The sequence below is a fragment of the Erpetoichthys calabaricus genome, chromosome 1 (assembly GCF_900747795.2).
Source record: "Erpetoichthys calabaricus chromosome 1, fErpCal1.3, whole genome shotgun sequence".
Lineage (NCBI taxonomy): Eukaryota > Metazoa > Chordata > Cladistia > Polypteriformes > Polypteridae > Erpetoichthys > Erpetoichthys calabaricus.
In genome coordinates this window covers 173,502,044-173,514,981 of record NC_041394.2, presented here as the reverse complement: position 1 = coordinate 173,514,981, position 12,938 = coordinate 173,502,044, and the positions used below count along the sequence as shown (strand labels likewise).

General features: G+C 40.3%; 1 protein-coding gene across 4 annotated transcripts in view; it reads right to left on the bottom strand.

Moving 5' to 3' along the window:
- Positions 1-12,938, bottom strand: part of ino80e (INO80 complex subunit E) — a 46,369-nt gene that overhangs the window by 14,572 nt on the left and 18,859 nt on the right. For 2 of the 4 annotated variants that reach the window (XM_028808505.2, XM_028808497.2), the window contains one exon: positions 99-197. The exons of the other annotated variants lie outside the window; for them this stretch is intronic. In XM_028808505.2, the coding sequence (XP_028664338.1) occupies positions 99-197 (99 nt within the window). The remainder of the gene's footprint in view (positions 1-98; positions 198-12,938) is intronic. 4 annotated transcript variants of the gene reach the window in all.

Genomic DNA, 12,938 nt, shown 5'->3' with positions numbered 1-12,938 from the left:
ATATAATAAGTATATTGCATAATGTTATATTTAAAACAAGACCATTATGACTGAACTTTGGAGAATCAATGATAATTATAATGAAGAGAACATATTACCTTTGCCAGCTGTGGTTTCTTGTGTTTGTTGGTCTTATTTTTTTTCTCCTTCCTGTCTTTGTCAGCAGGAGGTGCTAGATATTCAGGAGGGAAGTGCAGCTGATATACGGAAGCCAATCAAACGTGGGCAATAAGTGCAAGGTCAATCAAGAATCAACCCACAAGAATGCACATTGAATGTATACCAAAAAAAAAAAATGGAAAAAATAAAGAAAAATACTAAACAAAAATTGTAATGAAAAAGAATGAGAAATTAAAAATAATGTATAAACCAAAAAAATGTAACAAATATAACAATTACTAAAGGTTTACTCACCAGTAAATAACTTTCCTACAGCGTGGATAAACCTTGTCTTAGCTACTGTTTTTTGGAACCGGGAGGTGAGAGAACATATGGCAATGTTAAAGCATTGACTTTTTTCCAAGTATGCTCCTTAATCCCTTGCAAAAATTTGTCCCACTGACCTACATAGACCACTTAATTTCAACTCATGCCTATTTCATAAAATCAAACTGGAAACAGGGTTGGGGGTAAGGGTCAGGGTGCAAGGAGTACCACAGCTAGAAATAATGTTACAGGTGTGGAAATCTTTTTTTTCTTGGCACTTGTGCCAAATATTACAACAGCTGCATATATGAATATGAAATGTCTTGTCAGTGATTGAGGATTGTGTTTGTTGGTAATGGCAGGACTGCCTTGAATGTTCATAAACAAACACACATATACATAAAATTTTACACACATACACACTGTATATATACACATGCATACACACATAACATGTCATAAGTTTTAGAACACCTAAGTATTTCCAGTTTTTCTTTGTCAGTTGAAATGCAATGAGTGACCTAAAATGGTGAAACTGTAAGCAGTAAACTGACAGAGGTTTAAATTTAAAGTTTAGGTTAGCAAACATGGAAAAAGGGAAATTTTAGAAAATTACAAATGGGCCTTCATCAGGGAACACATAATAGGTTACAACCTAAAGGTTCTGAAGCAGTTAAAGTAAATTAAGCCTTGCAAGTTGAAGCAAACAATATGCACAAGTGTCCCAGTATCTGTGTCTTAAAGCAAAGTTGCAACAGACTGTATTACTACATCCTCTGAAGTACTACTTGGAAAATAATACACTGTAGAAAGTTGTAAATTAATGGCTAGAAAACAGCAATTAACAAATGAAATAAGACAGAGACTTATTACCCTTAGAAGTGCTGGCCTTTCATTTAGGTAAACTGCAAAAAAATAAAACTCTAATGTGTCAGTGAGTATGGATGGTGTCCTACACCATCCAAATGGAACTGGAAACTAGAGACACTATGATAGGAATGAAGGAGGGCAACCAGTTTGCCTGATGGACACCTAACAGCACAACAGCTTTAAACACAGCTTATTAACAGTGGTCAAAAAAGCAAGTCTCATTTCTACTGTGAAGAGACTTTGTGCTGCAGGTTTCCTTTAAGGACAAAACAGAGCCTTGAAATATCGGCTGTGGACTACTGCAGACTGGAAGAAAGTCTTAAGGGCTAATGAATTTATTTTTGAAATCTTTGGTTCAACACTCAGGGTGTTTGTACGCCATCAAGTTGGTGAAAGGATGGTTCCTCAGTGTGTGACACAACTGTCAAAAAATGGAGGAGGAAATGTGATGGTCTGGAGTTCTTTTGCTGGAGGCAGAATTGCTAACTTGCGAAGAGTGACTGGCATTCTAAATCAAAATTGTTACCACAGTTTGACTTTTATATCAGCAAAAGGTGGCTACTTTGATGAAACAAAAATCTACAATTTTGTACACTTGAAGATTTCTTGACTATTTGTTTTATTCGCAACTATTTATTTGTTCTATGCTTTGATTTCATGAAACTTTAAGACATTAAACTGCATGCATTTCCATATATATAATACACACACAATCACAGATGCATACATACATATACAAAGGCCGGAGAAAGTTAATGTTGCCTGTTTAACACAATAGAAAATATTGTCTCATCCAGGGCTGACAACAAGGCAAACATCTAAGGCAGTGCTCTGGACAGGGATGCATTTTCAATTATTTTTTTTTTTGACATTATTGAACAATAACACAAAAAGGTTAAGGATGTACCTAAAGAATTACATACACATCCAGTGCAGTATTTATATACTATCATTTAAAGGTTTAAAGTTTTGTATTACGTGGTTCACAACAATATGCCACATGACAATACATAGCCCTGGTGTTCATTTTCTTGATTTATATATACTGACATAGGTGCAGGGGAGTGGGAGGAAAGGTGTATCTAGTATCTCTGCATTTAACTCACCGGCCTGCCAGGTAGCTTACAGTGCTGACTGCACTAAGATAATAAAAAAAATTCTACAAAACAGAAGTATAATGATTATCCCTACCCATTATTCCAGTTTAGTATCTTCGCTAATTTATGCAAAGAATGCAACATAACCATCCAAGTAATGTATGGTGTCAGGTTTAGCGAGATAGCAGCACATAGTAAGCACTTTGGAGACATTTCCCAGCTGTTTCGTCCTTTGCCCACTCAGACAGGCAGTCCTCGCTCAACCACCTGAGGAGTGTGTCTCTCTCAGGTCAGGACTCCGGGGCACTACACTGTTATTTTACAGCGCACCAGTTGAAAAACACTTCTGTAGAGTAGAATTATCAAGTCTTTGATGATGAGGAAAAATTGAGGATAGTATTTGTGGAGTTTTACCACAGGTTTTGATGAATGCCGTTTTAAGAGAGGAGTATTCTTTCATTTCAAGTCAGTCTTTAGCAGTGCATTCAAAGTCAAGAGTTATTTTGATCGTATTTTACTTTTACACGTTTGTCTCATATCCTATGCCAAATTCAGAATTAATACATTGGCCTAATTTTCTTATTGTCTTTTTTTCAACTTGCCTTTTAAGGCGGCATTCAAATTCAGGGTGTACTTGCTCAAGTAGTATTTTGTTAAAATTTCAAGTTTAAACTATGCCATTATTTTTTAAAAAATCCTTTGTGTTGATTCTACATTAATTTTTGATTATTTTAATCCATTTATATCTCTCTATTATAAAGAAAATCTTGAGACAAGACTACTGCCAAGAGATTTTTTTCAAGTCCCGCCCTGCTCTCAACCATTTTCAACCACACCCACGGTCCTCTCACCTCTCATTCATGTGAATGCTTTTGTCAGACTAGTTCCTGTGCTCTCAGCTCTTATAAATTTTTACGTTTTCCTCACTTTAAGTCCCCAATAAAAGAAGACTTATTATGTCCAAATCTTACTGAAGAACTTCATCCTGAAGGGTTATCAACAGAAGAAAGGAGTACAGAGGGAAATCCTAGCACCAAGAAACAAATTAATGCGGAAACTGTTGATCAGTTACCCTGCAAATAGATTAAATAGACTATGCTGAAACAGTTGGTGGTGATGGTGTGGAAGTTGAAAACATCAACTTACAATATCCCATAGAATATCTACAACTATTAACACCATTTGGTCTTCCACTGGCTGAATTACTGTTGAAAGAAGGATGTATCATAATGTTATTGCGTAATTTATGTCTGAGTGATGGGCTATGCAATAGGACAAGATTAGTTGTATTCAAAAGTGGTCGAACAATTCTGACATGTAAAATTTTAACAGGCGACAAGAAAGGTAATGTAGTACATCTTCCGGGGATAACATTAGACAACAAAGGAGATCTTGATATGCCATTTGTATTAAAACGTTAACAGTTTCCTGTGAGAATAGCTTTTGCCATGACAATTAACAAATCACAGGGACAAACATTCGAAAAAGTTGGTTTATTTATTAGAGATAAAGAAACGATATTCACTCACACCTTGGGGCGTATCTTACATCCGCTTAGCTAGCGAACAAAATTAAGATTGTTTTTTTTTCTAGAATTTTGTTGAACATTCCGGATGAATTTGTGACTTTTCTCATCACTCTAAGAATCATAGTTCGCTTGCCGGAACAATATATTCGCGATGATTCAAGACAGAGGCGTGACGTCAGGAGTGGGGAGTCAGTCTACCTCTGTATTTTGGAGTGTACCTTTCCTCTGCTTTGCTAGCAATACCTTTTTGCTTATTGATTTTTAAACTTTGTCCTGTTTCACTACTACATGGGTGGAGCCGTGGGGAATGGCTAGTGTGTGTGTATGTGTATATTATATATATTTGTGGCAGACGACCAGGGACCTTGCCCCACCAGGACGCCTGGAGAAGGGAAGGACCGGGAGAGTGGCAATATCTTTCCTGGGGCTCAAAAGGACAGCAAACCCTAAATGGCATCAGGGCCACGGATACGGAGCTGGGAAGCTCAACCCTGTAGGGGTCCGTAGCCACCGCCAGGGGGCGCCTAGACAGCTCCGGAGCCTTGGTATACAGCACTTCCACCACACCCGGAAGTGCTGCCAGATGAGGAGCTAAACTCACATGCAGCAATTCCACCACACCCGGAAGTGCTGTCGGATGTTAATTAGGAAGCACCTGGAGCACTTTCGGTGCAGTATAAAGGAGGCTGCCTCACTCCACTCAAGGAGCTGGAGTAGGGTGGTAGTAGACAGAGCTTGCGAGAGAGGAGTGGAGGCGGCAGAAGAAAAGGAAAAGGACTGTGAGCTGAGTTTATTATGGAGGTTCGTGCACTGTATGTTGCATAAAAGAAAATAAATAGCGTGTGTTTGGACATTTGGCTGTCTCAAGTCTGTCTGTGTCCGGGCATCTTTCACAAAATATAATAAAAAAAAATCTTGGGTCGAGACGTGATCATCTTCGAGAGACACTTTGGCATTACGAGAGACTAGACATTACAACCTTAGGAAGCAAGACCCGTGAGACGGTGACTTTTGCACACCACGCCCTACTTACAAACAATTTAAAACAAGTTCACGGACATCTAACCAAGCAATTGTTGGGATGCTTTTGGCAGACACACTTCATGTGTTCCCAGCTCTTAAAAATGTTATACATTCTAGATGGCACGTGAACGACTAAGCAAAGAAGAAAGAGCAGCGCATTGAAAATAGTCACGAAAGCGTTGGAGAGAAAAGAAGGCAAAAAAGGATGAACAAGAGAACAATAATAATCTATGTGCAAATTCAGAAAATAAGGAAAGTAATAATCAGCCCGGACATCCCACAAGAGACACTTTAACGTGCCGCAAGACAAAGCAGTGAGAAAAGGACAGCTGCTGTACAGGCTTTTAAATGATCAAAGCACAGCTCGGCAGCAGCAGCAGAAAGACAGCAGCTGATCTGTCTGCATCTCCTTAGCATGCGTTCAGCCCCCCCTCACAACACGAGCAGCAGAGATGTGAAGTGGCAGGCACTTAGTGCACCCCAGAAATGGGTGGTTAGATATTTGAGGAAGCGAGCAAAGTGAGGATGTGGTATTGCGGGTCCACAGCTCCCATTCTAAGGCCAGCTTTAAATAAATAAGCACCGCGCACACGGCTTGGTGAAGGGGCGTGGTGGTTGTATGGCTGAAGCGGTACTCAGGGCGATTCGCGATGTGGGCGTTTCTCGCCTAAGTGCAAAGATGAGAAACCGCCCGCATCCGTGATTGTTCCTGGGGCTGCTGATTTGCCACAGCTGCCATGCCCTCTTGATAAATAAGAAGTGCGAGTTGGCTAAGGGGGAGAAAGGAGAATGAACAAAGGTTGCAGGAGAAGGCAGGAAGCAGCAGGAGGAGAAAGTCTGTGTGGGACAGCGAGCGAGCGCAGGCTCGTGTTGCAGCTGTGTAGGAAGCCTGGGTGTTGGGCCGACACCCGGGGAATAGTAATAGTGGTCACTCCCGCTGAGTGATCATGGAGCGGGAATGACCGGAAGGCGGATGACTCTATGCATAAGGCCACGGGAGTCGGGACTTGGGGTGTGTATTCCCCAGCGTGAGTGCCCTGGTCACTGTGGAACCCAAGCCGCTGTATGGAGGAGTCTACATGAGCCAGGAGTCGGTAAGGCGATCCGAACAGTAGGACAATGCAGAGAAGTTCAGCTGCATGTAGAGCGACTCCCCTGTTGAGAAGCCCAGATGGGAGACGCGGGGGGCCGCCACTAGTTGAAAAAGGATGCACCGGATTTTTAAAAAGGACTGCTTCCAGCTTTGTGTTTTAACCTCGTTGTTTTTAGAAGACTTTTTTCTATATTTTTAACCTCCACTTTTCACTCTTGTTTTATGGATTATTTATTTAATGCAGACTTTTTGAATTACTGCACTTTAATTTGAACATTGTTTTGATTGTGTTTTAATAAAAGCACTTGACACTTTTTTGTACACCATCCTCTTGCTCTATTGCTGTTGCCTCACTGCCTAGCTCATCGGTAGCATTACCAATGGTGACGGGTTCAAGGGCTCCCGTACAGAAGATGGGAGCATGCACGAACCCGCATCGTCACAGAGGACAGTTGCTGTACAGGCTTTGAAATGATCGACGCACAGCACAAGAAGCAAAACACACAGCACGGCAGGAAGAGCAGTAAGCAAGCAGGTGATCCATCCACATCAACCAAAGCGTGCGTTCAGCCTTATAACGCGAGCGGCAGTGACACAAAGTGGCTGGTGTATGGCGCGCCCCAGGGTGGGTAAAGCCCCCTAGTGTGTATATATACAGTTAGGTCCAGAAATATTTGGACAGAGACAACTTTTTTCTAATTTTGGTTCTGTACATTACCACAATGAATTTTAAATGAAACAACTCAGATGTAGTTGAAGTGCAGACTTTCAGCTTTAATTCAGTGGGGTGAACAAAACGATTGCATAAAAAATGTGAGGCAACTAAAGCATTTTTTTAACACAATCCCTTCATTTCAGGGGCTCAAAAGTTATTGGACAATTGACTCAAAGGCTACTTCATGGGCAGGTGTAGGCAAGTCCGTTGTTATGTCACTATCAATTAAGCAGATAAAAGGCCTGGAGTTGATTTCGTGTTTGTCGTTTCTATAGGAGGGTGACAATGAGTTAAATTCCAATGGATGTTTTTCAAATGTTGACGAGCAAAAAGCCATAGGTATCACTGAAAACCACCGAAAACAAAAACAGCAAAACACAGTACGAGGAAAGTTTGAAGAAAGAATTTTTTTTTTTTTTTTTTTTTTTTACAATGTTTCTGTTTGGGGATCGTTGTGCACAACTGAGCTGCGACCACAAAACTAACTGCTCTGGGAATGATTCATTCAGGCATTTCAAGGTCTTTTGGGAACTTCGTTGTAATGAAAGTATCTGCTACATGTAGGGATGGGAATTGATAAGATTTTCACGATTCCGATTCCATTTTTGATTCTGTTTAACAATTCGATTCTTTAATCGATTCTCCTATCGATTCTTATTTTTAAAAAAGGAGAACACACAGGTCGATTAGCTTAGAACTTTGTTTTATATCTTATCTTTGAACAAGATAGAAATTTAGGAGTAGCATGACCTTACAAACCCAACAGTGAGATCTTAAGAGATCCACAGCCTACAGCTCCTGGATGGGGTGCCACGGGGTCCCCAGAAAAAAATGTGTAAATGTAAAATAATAATAAAATAAATATTCTTCTGTAGCAATAACAAAGTATAACATAAGTTATTCTGTGGCAATTACACAAGAATGTCCAGTAACATTTACACTCTCCTTTTTAAAAGTATATATGAGCTGAGCACTCAAACTACATCAGCCAGTAACAAATACAATCAACTCAAGTCCAATGGAACTGTGCATAGTGCAATTCTGCAACCATCAACTATTTTGACAGCTACATCCATGTTGGCCGCATTATCAACAGTGGCTGCCACAACCTTGTCTTTGATACCATACTCCTCCAAGATCTCATCAGTCTCCTCTGCTACAGCTGTCCCTGTCTGTGCCTGGTACACTGGTTTGGTTTTGAGGACTTTTTCTTGAGCCTGGCCATTCCTGACATAATGCAGCGTTACTGTGAGGTAATGATCTTGACTAAAACTTGCCCATCCATCTGCAGTGACGGCTGCCTTCAACACATGTTTCAACTCAGAAATGGAAACGGATGAAACATCTGGTAAGAGGAGAACACGCAAATTTGACATTCCCTGACTTAGCCTACAATTAAACACATTCACTTACCGAAAATGGGAGGCATCTACTGTGGCAAATGGGTGCAAGCCTTTTACCACAAACTTAGTCACTGCTCGGTGACATTCGTCTATCCTGGCCTGTGTCATTTTTTCTTTTCCCCGCCTCTGTGAAAGGAGAAGCTACCGGTAGACTGCAGCAAGAACTGCCAGCATCTGAGACAGTCAGACTCTGTCTGTCTCTCTCGTCATGGTCATCTAAATGCAGTGCACAGTAATAGCAGGTTTTGCAATAAGGCAAATCGCGCTAACATAATATGCAATGTTAGTTGATTAGTTACATGCCGTATTAACGGGAGAGGACCTGCAAACGTTACCGCTGCTGCTGGGTTGAGATTCACTAGTCCGGAGCGGATCAAAAACACAACATTCATTTAAGGTTATCGCGTGTTTTGTGTGCAAATGCTTTTGCATATTCGTAGTGTTTCCTCCCTTTGATGAAATATCTACTTTGCAAGTATTGCAATTTGCCCTGTGGTTATACTTTAATGTTGTCATCCTTTCTCGTAAAGTATAACCAAACTTTTGAGCATTTGTGCCGCTTAGGCGCCATGTTTCCTGCTGGGTAAATGACGCTACGCAACGCGGTGACGTCATTCGAGGCGACTGGAATCGATAGGGGAATAGTTTGCAAAAATGGCAAACAATTCCAAGGAATTGAAACAGTGGGAACCGGTTCTCAACAAGAACCGGTTTTCGATTCCCATCCCTAGCTACATATTTTTCGTAGTAACGAGATTTCATTAGACTCGTGTCATATGGGGAACCTGTCAGGACCATAAAAATACTTCGTTGTAATGAAAATTTTGTTGTAAAGATATTCGGTGTAATGGAATTTTACCTGTATATATATTTTATTTATATATTATATATCACACACACACACAGTGCAAGTCACATTCCAGTGTTCTGCTCATACTTATAAAATAGGTATGCTGGTCAAAAATGCAGCCACTGCCACCAACTGCATTCTCATGTTCTATTTTACAATTTGATTTTCTATTAATAAGCATATTATGATGAATTAAGGCATTATTGAAATTATCCTTACAACAATGGAATTTCCTGTAAAGTGCCAAATACCACTGGTATTGGCTTCTGCCCTGTGAGCTTCAGCTGAATTAAGTGGGGTGGAAATTAAGATTTTAATTGTAACTGCTGTAATGCTTTACAAAAGTTTCTCAAATTATTCCATATTTATCATGCAATTTAATCTGCACTGTAGCCCCCCCCCCCCAAAAAAAAACTCTGTAGTGATCTAAATGCTAGTGTGAGGAATGTTTCACTGATCTCAGCATTCAAATACAGGCTGAAGACCCTCTGCTTTGGCATAATTTAATCTAATTAGAGGTGCTAATTAGGCTGTTCATACTGTTCATGTCTGTTACTCTTTCAAATTTTCTACTTTCATTCGTATTCTGCTATGCCATGTGTCACAACCTGTTACTTCTGGCCAAACGATGACAGCCAGAACATCATATTAATTTACTAAACCTACTTAACCTAATGCTCACAAAATATTAACAGGGTGGTAAAGTCAGATCAGAATATAACTGGCACACATCTTCCTTCTGTTTAGGATGTACACAGCCCTGTGCCAGTAATATTCTGAGCCAACCTTTCTGATCTCCTTTCTGATTCCACCTTAGCCATCCAGCACAGTTTTCCTCCTCCAGAGCTGTGGCAAAAATACAGACTATTAGCACTGTCACCACTAGATTTAGTGACAGTTTCTACACTCAGCTTACAAAACTATTTAAAACCTGCTCGTACCAGCTTTTGCATGTGTGTTATTTATATACACTGTCATCTATTGATGTATCTAATGTCTATTGTATATACAGTGCATCCGGAAAGTATTTATAGCGCATCACTTTTTCCACATTTTGTTATGTTACAGCCTTATTCCAAAATGGATTCATTTTTTTCCTCAGAATTCTACACACAACACCCCATAATGACAACGTGAAAAAAGTTTACTTGAGGTTTTTGCAAATTTATTAAAAATAAAAAAACTGAGAAATCACATGTACATAAGTATTCACAGCCTTTGCCATGAAGCTCAAAATTGAGCTCAGGTGCATCCTGTTTCCCCTGATCATCCTTGAGATGTTTCTGCAGCTTAATTGGAGTCCACCTGTGGTAAATTCAGTTGATTGGACATGATTTGGAAAGGCACACACCTGTCTATATAAGGTCCCACAGTTGACAGTTCATGTCAGAGCACAAACCAAGCATGAAGTCAAAGGAATTGTCTGTAGACCTCTGAGACAGGATTGTCTCGTGGCAATACAGAAAAATTTCTGCTGCTTTGAAGGTCCCAATGAGTACAGTGGCCTCCATCATCCATAAGTGGAAGAAATTCGAAACCACCAGGACTCTTCCTAGAGCTGGCCGGCCATCTAAACTGAGTGATTGGGGGAGAAGGGCCTTAGTCAGGGAGGTGACCAAGAACCTGATGGTCACTCTGTCAGAGCTCCAGAGGTCCTCTGTGGAGAGAGGAGAACCTTCCTGAAGGACAACCATCTCTGCAGCAATCCACCAATCAGGCCTGTATGGTAGAGTGGCCAGACGGAATCCACTCCTTAGTAAAAGGCACAAGGCAGCCCGCCTGGAGTTTGCCAAAAGGCACCTGAAGGACTCTCAGACCATGAGAAAGAAAATTCTCTGGTCTGATGAGACAAAGATTGAACTCTTTGGTGTGAATGCCAGGCGTCACGTTTGGAGGAAACCAGGCACCGCTCACCACCAGGCCAATACCATCCCTACAGTGAAGCATGGTGGTGGCAGCATCATGCTGTGGGGATGTTTTCAGCGGCAGGAACTGGGAGACTAGTCAGGATAAAGGAAAAAATAACTGCAGCAATGTACAGACACATCCTGGATGAAAACCTGCTCCAGAGCGCTCTTGACCTCAGACTGGGGCGACGGTTCATCTTTCAGCAGGACAACAACCCTAAGCACACAGCCAAGATATCAAAGGAGTGGCTTCAGGACAACTCTGTGAATGTCCTTGAGTGGCCCAGCCAGAGCCCAGACTTGAATCTGATTGAACATCTCTGGAAAGATGTTAAAATGGCTGTGCACCGACGCTTCCCATCCAACCTGATGGAGCTTGAGAGGTGCTGCAAAGAGGAATGGGTGAAACTGGCCGAGGATAGGTGTGCCAAGCTTGTGGCATCATATTCAAAAAGACTTGAGGCTGAAATTGCTGCCAAAGGTGCATCGACAAAGTATTGAGCAAAGGCTGTGAATACTGTGATGTGATTTCTCAGTTTTTTTATTTTTAATAAATTTGCAAAAACCTAAAGTAAACTTTTTTCATGTTGTCATTATGGGGTGTTGTGTGTAGAATTCTGAGGAAAAAAATGAATTTAATCCATTTTGGAATAAGGCTGTAACATAACAAAATGTGGAAAAAGTGATGCGTTGTGAATACTTTCCGGATGCACTGTATCACACTACTAGCAATAGTCTTTATGAGACAAGACTGTAATTATCTAATTGTATTGCACGCATGACACAATGAAGCTGAACATACAGTTATGGATTCAAAAGGTTACTGGGAGAGGTAGGGCAGTTAACTGGCCTAAGCTCCATGTATATTATTATGTGCACATAAGTGATAGTCAAGCCATCCATTTACTTGGTCTTTTTATTACAATTATAGTGTGGAAGAAATCAAGCATTAAATTGTGTACTGTGTGTATTTGTTCAGATGCTGGAGATTTATTACTTATTAAATACATTAATGGTTAAAAAAATATACATAAAACAAAATTTTCACAAAAACAAACCTTGTGATATAAATGAGAATATATAATGTTAAAAATCTCAACATCTTGAGAATTTCCCCTTGGGATTAATAAAGTATCTATCTATCTATCTTTAATTTCGAAAGTAAGCAATGACTTCTTAATGCAATTTGAATAGCTTTGGGTGTCATTTTCATCCACAATTAGACATCACATGACTGATGCAGCTGCTGAGCATTCTATGTCTGCTAAAGTCAGAAGTTACACAAGCCATTAAATCCTAGAAAGGGGAGATCAGGCAGCAGTGGCTATTATACCACAGGATACAACTTTGGGAGGAAAACATTTTTGGAGAGAAGGAGTCTTCAGTGAGTCATGTACGCAAAATATGAAACAAGCCTTATAAAGGATACTCTGGATCACCAACAGTCTTGTTTTTTAACATTGTTGCTTAGGTGCATGCGGAATACACAGAAATTTGAAGCATTCTGTTCTGCATGACCTTAAACAAGACCCCTCTTCAGCAACATCTCTTTGGGAGAGAAGTGATTTAGGGGATGCAGTGTAAATAGACTAACAGTTTGGCAGAAATATTTTCTAACAGATGCAAGAAAGTAATAGTAGCAATAATTAAAATAAGGTGGCATTCAGTCATGGCCAAAACATTTGAGAATGACACAAATATTGGTTTTCACAAAGTTTGCTGCTTCAGTGTTTTTAGATCTTTTTGTCAGATGTTCCTATGGTATACGGAAGTATAATTAGAAGTATTTCATAAGTTGCAAAGGCTTTTATTAACAATTGCAATATCTGCAATGTTGGCCCTTGTTTCAAGACCTCTGCAATTCGCCCTGGCATGCTGTCAATCAACTTCTGGGCCAAATCCTGACTGATGGCAGCCCATTCTTGCATAATCGATGCTTGGAGTTTGTAAGAATTTGTGGGTTTTTGTTTATCCACTTGTCTCTTGAGGATTGATCACAAGTTCTCAATGGGATTAAGTCTGGGGA